The 14,029-nt window shown below is 37.9% G+C and overlaps 1 protein-coding gene across 15 annotated transcripts in view; it reads right to left on the bottom strand.

The window, feature by feature from the left end:
* NCOR1 (nuclear receptor corepressor 1) overlaps positions 1 to 14,029 on the bottom strand; it is a 154,858-nt gene that overhangs the window by 126,909 nt on the left and 13,920 nt on the right. For all 15 annotated transcript variants that reach the window (XM_041770168.1, XM_041770178.1, XM_041770170.1 and 12 more), the window contains exon 2: positions 6,746 to 6,923. In XM_041770168.1, the coding sequence (XP_041626102.1) occupies positions 6,746 to 6,853 (108 nt within the window). In that variant the 5' untranslated portion in view covers positions 6,854 to 6,923. The remainder of the gene's footprint in view (positions 1 to 6,745; positions 6,924 to 14,029) is intronic.

The following is a 14,029-nucleotide window of genomic DNA, read 5'->3' as shown; positions in this document are numbered from 1 at the left end:
ATAAACAACAGTGTCCTTCAGGTTCCAGGTAGGAGTACATAACTGTCCAAAATTACATTCTCACAGTAAACAGCCAAAAATTTGGGCAAAACATAGTAACTAAAAAAAAAAAAAAAAAAACCAAACAAACCATAGCAACTATCTTCAGGACTCCACAGGACTCGATCTCTGAGAAAAAAAATCACACAAATGGGGTAAATCCTACTGTACTCCAGGCTTTCTGCTTCGAGGCAATCTCCACATTGCATCCCTGGGAAGGGAACCCAAATGGTGCCCATTATCTTCTTCATTAAAGAAGCAACCATACTAGTTTGATATAAAGCCATATGGACAGGATTTCTGGAGACTCTGAGTGGCGGGAATTAGATAGAGAAAGATTTCCCAAAACGTGAATTTGGGTTCTCCTAAGTTATTGGCTAAACTCCAATCTGCAAATGCATAGGGGAGAGCACAGCCCAGTCTTAAACATCACTGGTTGTTCTTAGAAAGAATAATTCGGAGGAACTCTAAAATAAACAGTTCCCAGAGCTTACACAGTGCCAGAACTCAATCAAATTTCCTCCCGCCAGAGGGAAGAAACCTCAATGAATACATGAAATAATCACTAAATACCCCAGAAGAGACAAGTTCAGAAGTGGTGAACAAATAAGACTTAGAATAAAGAGTACTCTAGACTTGCCCTCAGACAGTTTAAAAATAAACCTCGAAAGTAATTTAACTGCCTACCAGAAGGAATCCAATTCTCTTTAAAGGAACACAACAAAAGGCAGTATCAAAAATGTGTAAAATTCACAATGTTCATATTCTACTGAAAATGAAAACTCGGGGATGCCTGGGTGGCTCAGTGGTTGAGCGTCTGCCTTTGGCTCAGGGTGTGATCCTGGAGTCTGGGGATGGAGTCCCACATTGGGCTTCCTGCAAGGAGCCTGCTTCTCCCTGTGCCTATGTCTCTCTGCCTCCCTCTCTATGTCTCTCGTGAATAAATAAAATTTTAAAAAAACAAAAATTAAAAAAAAAGAAAACTCCAATGTCTGTAATGAAAATTTCACAGGATAAAATTAACAATAGGTTGGAAACTGTAGAAGAAAAAAATAGAAAAAATAAAATGAACAGAGGTCCAGTGACCTGTCGGATAATATAAAATAGGAGTAACTGGCATTTCAAAAACAAAAACAAAAAACTAGGGGGACAGTAGACAGAAAACCATATCTGAAGAAAGAATGGCTGAATTGCCCAAATTTATGAAAATTATAAATCCATAGAAGCATGAAGTTCAGTGAATGCCTAAGACAGTAACACATGTATTTAAAAAGCCCAACAAAGGCACATCATAATTAGATTACTAAAAACCAGTAATAATGAGAAAAATCTTGAAAGTAACCAAAGAAGGGGAAAGATACTTATATATACATAAAAAGATAATAACCAAAAACAGATGCCTGGGTGGCTCAGTCAGTTAGGCATCTGCTTTTTGCTCAGGGCATGATCCTGGTTCTGGGATCGAGTCCCACATCAGGTTCCCTACGGGGAGCCTGCTTCTCCCTCTGCCTATGTCTCTTCCTCTCTCTCTCTGTGTCAGTAATAAATAAAATCTTTAAGTAAATAAATAAATAAAATCTAAAAAAAAAAAAAAAGGAATGACCAAAGATTTCTGGTCAGAAATCATACAAGCCAGAATACAACAAATGGTATCTTTTAAAGTACAGAAAGAAAATAACCATCAGCTTAGAATTCTGTATCAAGTAAAATATTCTTTTTTTTTTTTTTTTTTTTTTTTTTTATGACGTCCTCCGGGGCCGCCGCACTTGGGCCAGCGCGCGCCGGCGACCTCGCGGACGCCGTAAAATATTCTTTAAAATTAAAACTGGGGATCCCTGGGTGGCGCAGCGGTTTGGCGCCTGCCTTTGGCCCAGGGCGAGATCCTGGAGACCCGGGATCGAATCCCACGTCGGGCTCCCGGTGCATGGAGCCTGCTTCTCCCTCTGCCTGTGTCTCTGCCTCTCTCTCTCTCTCTGTGTGACTATCATAAATAAATAAAAATTTAAAAAAAAATTAAATTAAATTAAATTAAAACTGAAATAAACTTTTTCAGATAAATAAAAACTGAAGAGTTCACTGCTAAAAGACCTACACTAAAAATAAATAAATAAATAAATAAATAAATAAATAAATAAATAAATGACCTAAACTAAGAGAAATGACACTGTTCAAGCAAAAAGAAAATAGTATCAAAAGGAAACTTGAATACACACAGAGCATTGAAAGATTCCAGAAATGTTATATCTGTGGGCAATTAGAGAAGGAAGAATATGGAGCAGAAATTAATAAAATAGAAAAAAATAGTGAAAATGGATGAAACCAAAGCCAGTTATTCTCAGAAAAGAATCAAATTGATAAACCTCTAGGCCAGACTAATAAAATATGAAGAATGATATCACAACAGATCTCAAAGACATTGAGAAGATAAAAAGTACAACTTATTAATTTAACATATTGAACAACAAAACTCACCCAGACTGACTCAAGAAAAAAAAAAAAAAAAGAACCCAAATATAACTATTAAAGAACCTGAACTTGCAGCACCTGGGTGGCTCAGTGGTTGAGCATCTACCTTTGGCAGAGGTTGTGATCCTGAGGTCCTGGGACTGAGTCCCCCATCAGCTCCCTGCAAGGAGCCTACTTCTCCCTTTGCCTGTGTCTCTGCCTCTCTCCGTGTGTCGCTCATGAATAAATAAATAAAAAGAACGAAGCAGGGATCCCTGGGTGGCGCAGCGGTTTAATGCCTGCCTTTGGCCCAGGGCACGATCCTGGAGACCCAGGGATCGAATACCACGTTGGGCTCCCGGTGCATGGAGCCTGCTTCTCCCTCTGCCTGTGTCTCTGCCTCTCTCTCTCTCTCTCTCTCTCTCTCTCTCTCTGTGACTATCATAAATAAATTAAAATTAAAAAAAAAAAAAACAAAGCAACTCACAATTTCAATTCTTTACACAAAAGAAATTCTAGACCCTCATGGTTTCACTGAAAAATTCTATCAAACTTCTTAAGAAGAAAAAATACTAATCCTACACAAACTCTTTAAGAAAATACAGGAGATGGGAACACTTCCCAAGCTAACAAAATTCTTTTTTTTCATTGAAGCCTAATCAGCATACAATGTTAGATTAGTTTCAGGGGTACAACATATTGATTTGACAATTCTAGACATTACTCAATGCTTCCTATGATAAATGCAGTCACTAGCTACTAACAACATTCCTAATAGTCAAAGACTAAATACCTTCCTCTTAAGATCAGAAACAAGTCAAGGGTGTCTACTCTTACCTCTTCAACACTTTTACAAGCAATTAAAGCCAGTACAATTAGGAAGAAAGAAAAAAAGGCATCCAGTTTAGAAAGGTACAGGCCAAACTGTCTTTATTCTCAGATTACAGGTTTACCTACATAGAAAATCTTGCGGAGGGGCACCTGGGTGGCTTAGTTGGTTAAGCATATGCCTTTGTCTCAGGTCATGATCCGGGGGTCCTGGGATAGAGCCCCATGTTAGGCTCCCTGCTCAGCGGGGAGTCTGTTTATCTCTCTCCTTCTGCGATTCGTGCTTTTTCTCTCTCTCGCTCTCTCATTTTTAGTATATGTGCCGCCAAAGCAAGCACTGTCTCTCTCTCAAATAAAATTTTTAAAAAAGAAAAAATCTTGTGAAATCTATAATAAAGCAACTAGAAGTAACAAGGTTGCAGGATACAAGACCAATAGACATAGTAGCAATGAACTGAAAACTGAAATTTCAAAAGCAATATATTTATAATTGCATCAGAAATATGAAAATTGGGGTGCCTGGGTGACTCAGTTAAGTGTCTGCCTTTGGCTCAGGTCATGATCTCGGGGTCCTGGATCGAGCCCTGTGTGAGGCTCTCAGCTCTATGGGGACTCTGCTTCTGCCTCCCTCTGCTCCTCCCCCCCATTCTTGCTTACTCCCCTTCTAACAAATAAAATCTTTTAAAATATATATAAAATATTTAGGAACAAATGTGACAAAAGATGTAAATGACCTGAGCACTAAAAACTACAAAACATTACTGAGAAAAATTAATGAAGACCAAAATAAACGGAGAGTTACACTATGTTCATGGACCAGAAAAATCAAAGTTGTTAAGATGTCAATTCTCTCCCAAATTTATCCCTAGGCTCAATAAAAATCCAATCAAAATCCCAGCAAAGGGTACCTGGGTGGTGCAGTCTGTTAAGCATCTGCCTCTTGGTTTTGGCTCAGGTTGTGATCTCAGGGTCATGAGAATGAGCCCTGCAACAGGCTCTGTGCTGAGCAGAGTCTGCTTGTGATTCTCTCCCCTCTCCCCCTTTGAAATAAAAATAAATTAAAAAAAAAAAAAGGCAAGTTGTTTTGTAGAAACAGAGAAGTTGATTTAAAATGTATGTAGAAATGTTAAACTAGAATATTCAAAACGATTCAGAAAAGAATCACACTACTGAATTTCAACTTACTATAAAGCTATGTTAAGACAATATGAAGTGCGTTATTAAAAGACTACATGTCTGTTTATAAAGAAAATAACATAGATGTGAGGTAAAGATACAAAAAATACATCAATAGAACAGTATAAAGAAAACAGAAATAGACTTGCACATATATGGTCAACTGATTTTCGTTGAAAAATTGCCAAAACAATTCAGCAGGGAAAGAAGAATCTTTTTAACAAATGGTTCCTACAACAATTGGATAGCCGTATGCAAAACAATAACCTCAACTATTACCTCACATTATAAACAAAATTTAATTCAAAGTAAGTGATAGACATAAATGTAAAACCTAGAACTATAAAACTTAAAGAAGAAAACGTAGGAGAAAGTCTTAGTGACCTGGAGTTTGGCAAAAAAAATTTTTTTTAATAGTGAAAGGGAATAAAGGGGAAAGGAGAAAAAATAAGTGGGAAATATCAGAAAGGGAGACAGAACATGAAAGACTCCTAACTCTGGGAAACAAACTGGGGGTGGTGGAAGGGGAGGTGGGTGGGGGGTGGGGGTGACAGGGTGGCGGGCACTGAGGTGGGCACTTGACGGGATGAGCACTGGGTGTTATTCTGTATGTTGACAAATTGAACATCAATAAAAAATAAATTTATTTAAAAAAATAAAAAATAAAATAAATAAAAATAAAAACTTTTTTTTTAAGATTTTATTTATTTCATGAGGGAGACAGAGAGAGAGGCAGAGACACAGGCAGAGGGAGAAGCATGCTCCCTCCGGGGAGCCTGATGCAAGACTTGATCCCAGGACCCCGGGGATCACGATCTGAGCCAAAGACGGACCCTCAACCACTGAGCCACCCAGGCATCCCTGGCAAAAATTTCTTAAATATGACACAAAATGCAAGAAATATAAAGATAAAAATTAATAAACTAGACTTGACAAAAATTAAAAACACATGCTCTCCAATAATACAGTTAAAATAAAGCAATACTTCTTTATAAAACCTAGATAAAATAAACACACAGATACAGGTTTTTGAAATAATTTTATTTAGAATAACCAAAAACTGGAATAGGTAACTAGATAAATTGTGGTATATCCATACCCAACAATTAAAAGAAATTACTAAGATGTACCAGAACATGAATAAATCTCAAAAATATTATGGGAAGCAAAAGAAGCCACAAAAAAGTGTTCATATAAAACTCAAAACAAATATAATCTGTTATGACAAAAAGCAGAGCAGTGGTTTCCTGGGAGCTGAGGTTTGTGGAAAGTAGAGAAGGAAGACTGACCCAGATGGAGTACAAGGGATGGGGTGATACAAATACTCTATATCGTCATTCTGGTGATGGTTTTATTGATGTATGAAACTGACAAAATGTACACACATAATAAAATTTTATTATATGTAAACTAAAGTCTATAAAACAAAACAAAACAAACAAAAAAGAAACAGCAACAAAACTCTAGGAAATCAGTATTCAGACAAGGAACATGGATGGAGAGAGGGCAACACAACCAAAATTCAACACCCAATTATAAAATTCAACACGGGATCTAGCAATAGAAAGTAACTTCTTTAACTGAAAAAGGCCATCTATAAAAACATGCAACTAACATGGAACAAGGTAACAGTGTCCATTCTCACTCCATAATCAAGATCACACTCAAAGCAGTCTTCAGTAGTACTGAACTATATTTTGCTGGAAAATTTGCTTTCTTTTTCTTTAAGATCACCATTTTATCCATCCCTTCCCTTTTCTCTTCAAACCTCGTACACTCCTGTCTTCAGCTCGCTCTGAGCTAATCATAACTTCATCTCCTATTTTATTTTTCACAAGGTAAATCAGCATACAAACTCTTTCATCTGCCTGCCATCAACCTCTCAGAAAGGCACAGGCTCTATCCTGGCCATCACTCAAGAGAGACCAAGTTAACTGGCCAGCTTAATACTCAACCAGAACCTGGAGTAATAAACCTAAGTCTTAACCTAGAAACCCTAGACAATTGGTATTTTTCTATCAAAAACTCCTACAAACAAAACCAGACATGTTCACCCCCCGAAATCTGGCACAAAGCCATACTAAGACAAAGATAATTAATCCCCAACCTCCAGCTCCCATCTTTGAGAACGGTTCTTGCCATTTAAAATATATAGATACAACAATTACATTTGGTTTCTGACCAACAAATGTATTAAATAGGAAAGCAAAACACACACCAACACAACTTGTGCAACTGCATAATATTTGTTCCTTACCTGCTGGTGACGCGTGCTGGGAAAGGTGTACTGAACAGAGTGGGGAGGATAACGACTTTGTTCTGTGCTGAATGCTCCTTGGTTGGGAGGATAACCTGAACTTGACATTATCAGTAAAGAAGTCCTCACCAGGCTGTGAGATCAAGTCCAACAAACAATCATGTTTCTAGGAAACCACCTAAACAGGATGAGGAAAAAATAGAAATGATAAGAACTAAAGCACCAGGTGTACTTCTAATAAATTATAACTATAGCTGCATAAATAAAACCACAATTACCAGTAAAAGCTTTCTCTCATGTATTTACTTAATAGAAGTTATTGAGGTTTGAAAAACATTAATGTGTCATTTCTTGTAGACTTCAAAAAGGTTCTTTAATATATCACAAACAACAGTATCAGTAGTTATAGAAAGTAAAAAGAAGGATATAAAATCTTAGCATGGGACCTGGCACATGGCAAATGCTCAACAAATGTCCTTTTTTCTTTGGGTAAATGTCTGATAACCAAATGTTATATACTACAGAAACAAAAACCTACAGTTGTAAGTTTGGGGGTTGTAAACAAAAAGTCAATTGTTAAAAAGATTCAAGAGTATTACAAGGTAAGCATTTGTGCAGAGGAAATAGTATCTTCATTTAAAAATTGTGCCCCCAAAATAACAGCCTAAAAAGACATTCAGGATGAGAAAGCACTCCAGGGGGAACAAAGTGAGCTTATCACTTCAAGGAAAACAACTGCCAGTATTTGTGGAAATTAGGATTTTGGAAAAACTTTTATCTGCTTGCATGAACTTGACAGCTTCCCCATATTTAAAGACTTTTCTGGCAAGATTGGTGGTGATACTAACAAGTGTGAGTTTCTGATATATTACATAATGAAATATGCCAACATTTGAAATATCTGTTTAATTCCATAAACCAATATTTTCCAAATGACCAATACACAATGTTACAAAATCATTCATGAATGTAATATTTAAAGTACAAGACAATCCAATAAATGTTTAATGTGATAGAATATGAAAAGTTCATTGATATGGTTTGAGATCCTACACAGAATGAATCTTTCAAAAATTGCCACTTGTCTAGTTTGGGTATGGAATCAAAGAATAACTACAATTATCTAAAAAGGCTATTAAAATACCCCCTCTCTTTTCCAAATACATATCTGCATGAGATCAGCTTTTCTTCATAAACTTCAATCAAAACAATATATTGCAAGACTGAATGGAAAAGGAGATTTGAGATTAAAGCTATCTGTAAGCCAGATATCAAAGAGGTTTGCAAAGATGTAAAACAATGCCACTCTTCTCATGGTTTTGTTTTATTCCAGAAAAGTTACTTATAAAAATGTCATTTATATTAGCATATTAGCATAGTTTATATTATTTTTACATGAATTAGTATCTTTAAAATGTCCTTTGTAGTATCTAATATTGTAAATATCAACATACCTAACCCACATAAGCAAAAGCTCTTTGGAGTCCTAAATAATTTTAAGGATATAAAGGATATTTTCTTATGATTTATTTATTTATTTGAGAGAGAAGGGGAGCAGGAGGAGGGACAGAAGGAGAATGGGTACCCTGACGTGGGGCTCCATCCCAAGACTCCGGGATCATGACCTGAGCTGAAGGCAGATATTTTAATGGACTAAGCCATGCAGGTGGCCCCTAAAGGATTCTTGAGACCCAAAAGTTTGATGACCACTGGCCTAGAGAATTAAGTCACCTTTAGATCGACAATCATTAGTGACCTAGAGAGGCCAGTCACACCCAGGTCCATGCACACACTCCTGGAGAATCTGCCCCTAGTTAAGCTGAGGCTTTGACGCAATATTTATATCAAGTGAACTCCCCTGGTGCACAGGGATGTACCACTTTAGATCCCTCTCCAAGAATGTGGAATTGAGAACTGGCAGCTATAGAGAACTGAGTTGCAAAGCGGCCAGAGTAGGAGTCAAGGTGAGCCAAAGCATGTGCCAGAAAGATTACAGATGGAGTAGAGAATGCCAGTCTAGATACAGGCTAGAGTAGACTTGCAGAGACAAGTGGAGCCAAGAAACCTTGCAGGCCCCAGAGACACAGCAGCACCCGCCTTGGCTCCTTAGTCTTTGCTCCAGGGTCAGTTCCCATGAGAAGCTGCTATACTCCTTTCCTTGACCTTGGATACATAGTCTTACAGTAAATCCTCCTTTACTTAATATAGATGAGTAAGTTTTTATTTCTTAGAATCAGAGCTCAAGTTAAATCCTAAAATAATTATACAAACTTGGAAAAAAAAAAGTCATGTCCATCGTGTAATGAATGGATAACCAAAATCAGGTATATCCATACAAGGGAAACTTATTCCACCAAAAAAAAATGAAGTACTGATACACAGTACAACTTAAACAAACTCTGAAAACATTATGCAAAAGTAAAAGAAGCCAATCATAAAAGTCCACACTTTGTGTGATTCCTTTCATCTGAAAGGAATGGCTTTGCCCAGAATAGGCAAAGCTAGCTATAGGACAGAAAATAGATGAATGGCTGCTTAGGGATGGTAGGATGGGGATGGAGGAATAACAAGTAATGGGCAAGGTATATGGGGCTTCTTTTGTTTTTACTGCAGTAGAGTATACAGAAACTTTACACTTTTAAGGGTATAACTGTGGGGCATCATTTATATTCACATTGTCATACAACTATCAGCACCATCCATCTTCAGAACTTGTTCATCTTCCCCAACTAGAATTCTATATCCATTTCACACTAACTGCTCATTCCCCCTCCCATCTGCCCCTGGCAACTACCATTCTACTTTCTGTCTCCACGAATTAGACGATGCTAGGAAACCTCATATAAGTGGAATTAAACAATATCTGTCATCTGTGATTGGAAAATTTCACTTAGCACAATGTCCCCAAGGTTTGTACAAGTGGCACCATATATCAAAATTATCTACCTTTTTAGGGGTGAATAATAATATTCCATTGTATTGGAGTTTCTTTTTGAGGTGATAAAAATGTTCTAAAACTGACTGTAATGATGTTTGCACATATCTCTAAATATACTAAAACCCACTGAATCGTGTACCTTAAATGGATGAATTGCATGATACGTGAATTGTATCTTAATAAACCTATTTTTTAAAAATTACCAATCCAAAAACAAACAAAACTATACAAAGCAATTATGAGGTTTAAAAATGATTACTCAGGGGTGGCTGGTGGGATCAGTCAGAAGACCAAGTGATTCCTGATCTTTGAGTTTTGAGTTTGAGCCCCACATTAAGGCATAGAGATTACAAAAAAAAAAAAAAAAAATTTAAGTTTAAATAAAAGTAAAAATGAGCCTGGTTACTTCCCCCGCTAGACTTGTCCCACCGTTCAGTCCGCGGGGCTGGCGCTTTCTGAGAAATGGGACGGGGGCGGGAGGAGCGGGCTAAAAAAAAAAAAAAAATTTGATTGTGTAGCAGTCCAAGTTATTAACATATGCCACATTCATGGATTCTAATACCCACATATGTCCATATCTTAATTACTCTAAAGTCAATATGTATCCTACAATCAATGGCATTTTATAGTGTAACTAGCAGCATTTTTTCTTTATTCTTAGTGATAAATAACATTATCTTAAAAGCAAAGAGACCTTTTTGCTGAGATACAGTATTGGAGACTACATCCAATAAGTCTGGTTTCTGCCTAAATTTTCCTATGGAGAGCTCACATTACAGAAATCACTATTGCTTTTTTTCCCTTTAATTTGTTCCTGGACTCTTAAGATAAAATTTTTTTAAAAACTGGGGCACCGGGATCCCTGGGTGGCTCAGTGGTTTGGCGCCTGCCTTTGGCCCAGGGCGCATCCGGGAATCCCGGGATCAAGTCCCACGTCGGGCTCCCTGCATGGAGCCTGCTTCTCCCTCTGCCTGTGTCTCTGCCTCTCTCTCTCTCTATGTCTATCATGAATAAATAAATAAAACCTTTAAAAAAATAAAACTGGGGTATGTGGGTGGCTCAGCTGGTTAAGCATCTTCCTTCGGCCCAGATCATGATCCCAGGGTCCTGGGATCAAGCCCCACATGAGGCTCCCTGCTCAGCAGAGAGTCTGCTTCTCCCTCTGCCCTTTCCCCCTGCTCGGGATCTCTCTTTCACACTTTCTTTCAAATAAATAAATAAAACCTTTTTAAAAAATAATAATAATAATAAAGTAAGGACCTTAATATTCTCAAAGTGACAATATACCCTGAGATCCTTCAAAAGAACAGGTTAACATTTACAGTACTTTCATAAAGCCTAAAAGAAATACATTTACAAACTAAGGACAGAAGACATCCTAAGCACAATTCCAAAAACATAAACAGTAAGACTGATATCTTGGACTTATAAAATATATATGTATTTTTATTTTTTGGTACAGCAAAGATTCCTCAAAACAGCAAACTACATACTAGAAGAAATAGGGGCACTTGGGTAGCTCAGTTGACAGAGCATGCAACTTTTGATCTGAGTCGTGAGTTCAAGCCCCACATAAATATGAAAAAAAATGACCACAAATATAGAGCATGACAGAAATATGGGATTAACAAAGGAAAGAAAATTAATGACATCTATTTCATCAGTAGTCACAGAAAAATAAAATCATTTTTCCCAAATTGGCAAAATATTAAAAATAATACCTAGTAATGATAAAGGTTTGGAGAAAAAAAATTCTTTAAAAAAGATTTTATTTATTTGAAAGAGAGAGAGAGTGAAAGACAGTGAGAGCTAGAGAGAGAATGAGTAGGAAAGAGAGGGGAGAGGCAGGCTCCCCACTAAGCAGAGAGCCCAATGTGAGACTGGATCCCAGGACTCTGGGGTCATGACCTCAACATCTCAGAAGACAGATGGTTAACTGACTGAGCTACCTGGGTGCTTCATGCTGCCATTCTTCTTTAGTGAGCAATCTGTACCCATTTTATATACACACCAGTAGGGGATCCCTGGGTGGCGCAGCGGTTTGGCACCTGCCTTTGGCCCAGGGCGCGATCCTGGAGACCCGGGATGGAGTCCCACATCGGGCTCCCGGTGCATGGAGCCTGCTTCTCCCTCTGCCTATGTCTCTGCCTCTCTCTCTCTCTCTCTCTCTCTCTCTCTCTCTGTGACTATCATAAATAAATTTTTTTAAAAAAATTATATACAGGGGATCCCTGGGTGGCTCAACGGTTTGGCGCCTGCCTTTGGCCCAGGGCGTGATCCTGGAGACCCGGGATCGAATCCCACATCAGGCTCCCGGTGCATGGAGCCTGCTTCTTCCTCAGCCTGTGTCTCTGCCTCTCTCTCTGTGACTATCATAAAAAAAAAAAAAAAAAAAAAAAAAATTATATACACACCAGTAGTCTGTAAAAGAGTGTTTCGGGGGGGGGGGGGCACCTGAGTGAGGGCTCAATAGGTAGAGCATCTGTCTTCAGCTCAGGTCATGATCTCAGGATACAGCCCGGAGTCAGCCCGGATCTCCCTGCTCACCTGCTCACCGGGGAGTCTTCTTCTCCCCCCATCCCCCTCTACTCCGCCCCCTCTCCCAGCTCATGCTCTCTCTCAAATAAATAAAATCTTTAAGAAGAATGGCAATATACACCATGAGCCTTGAAAATACACATATCCTCTACCATAGCAATTCTACTTCTAGGAATTCATTTGATTATTCACTACAGAGATACCCAAAGATGAATGCCTGAGAACGTTCCTCAAGGAATTGTCCTAAACATCCAATACATTAGCTTAGAAAATAGTTTTTTAAAAGATTTAGCTAATGGGAAATTTTATGTAGAGTATATCACAGAAAGTCCACATATGTGAGAACATTTTGTCTTATAAATGTTATGTATATAACATTTCTATCCAATTTTTCAAGTGTGTCTATCATATCTTCACAAGATTTTAAAAACCAAAGGCAGAAATGTCATATATTCAACAAATATCTATTGAGGAGTACACTACTATGTGCCAGCATGGTTCTCCATCCTGGCATAGAACGGTGACTAAGATAGGCCATCTTATTGTGAAATGACATAGACAATAAATAATCATGAGATAGTATGATGAAGTGCTATAGACAAAACAGGACGGGAGAGAAGGGATAAGGGAGACATTTCTGATGGGGTCATCAGAGAAAGCCAATCTCAGCTAGGATGACCCTATGCCCTGATTTCCTGAAACAGACCCAACTTACAGCTATTGGCCCAGTCAATTATTAATTATGCTCCATTTCCTTCTCAAAACTGTCCCAGTTTAGGTATCAAATTATATTCTAAGATGACTTTTGAGGCAAAGCTTGAAAGAGGAGAAGGAAGAGCTAGCTAGCCTGGAAGGGACAAGAGCAATCCTTGGAGAGGAACCACAGAAGCCCTAAGGTAAACCAAAGAGGCCTAAGGAGAATGAGAGAGGGTGGTTGGGGTACAGACCAGAGGATAGGCAGGGGTAATCAGCCTGTGCGTTTGCTGGTACATGTTTTAAAACTGAAATATATCTCCCTCTGTATTCTGAATTTTAATCCCTTTTCTACCTTTATGTCACAAATATTTTCTTCCAGAATTCATCGTTTGTTTCACATTTCTAAAGACCTTCTCTACCCCAAATTTAAAAAATATATTCTCGGGCAGCCCCAGTGGCACAGTGGTTTGGCGCTGCCTGCAGCCTGGGGTGTGATCCTGGAGACCTGGGTTCAAGTTCCACATCGGTCTCCCTGCATGGAGCCTGCTTCTCCCTCTGCCTGTATCTCTGCCTCTCTCTCTCTGTGTGTCTATGAATAAATAAATAAAATCTTTAAAAAAATAAAAATTAAAAAATATATTCTCTACATTCCCCTCTTTCTTTCTTCTATTTCCTTATGTGTGTGTGTGTGTGTATATATATATATATATATATATATATATATATATATATATATATATATAGCTCTTTAATCACCTAAATTTCTTTTCTAAAAAATGGTAAGGCAGGGATCTAGTTGTATTTTCTTTACTAGTTAATAGTAAATTATCCCAACAAAACCCTTATTGAATATATCTATCTTTCCACGTTGATCTGAAATACCATCCTCATTACAACCCAGCAATTTTGGCACATACTCTAAAGATAAACACACATCCTGTACTTATATACAAAAGGTATTTATTGCAGCAATGCAATATGCTGCACATTAAAACTACTTGGTCAGCTTTCCCCTCCTATAAACCTGCATGTGTTCCAGGTAGAAGGGGAAAAGCACTGACGTTCCTGGTGGTGATGGATGGTATTTGTTTTTGAAAACAGGTATTATATGT

Source organism: Vulpes lagopus, chromosome 10 (assembly GCF_018345385.1).
Source record: "Vulpes lagopus strain Blue_001 chromosome 10, ASM1834538v1, whole genome shotgun sequence".
NCBI lineage: Eukaryota > Metazoa > Chordata > Mammalia > Carnivora > Canidae > Vulpes > Vulpes lagopus.
The sequence above is the reverse complement of the archived record's forward strand: the minus strand, read 5'-3'. Positions and strand labels throughout refer to the sequence as shown.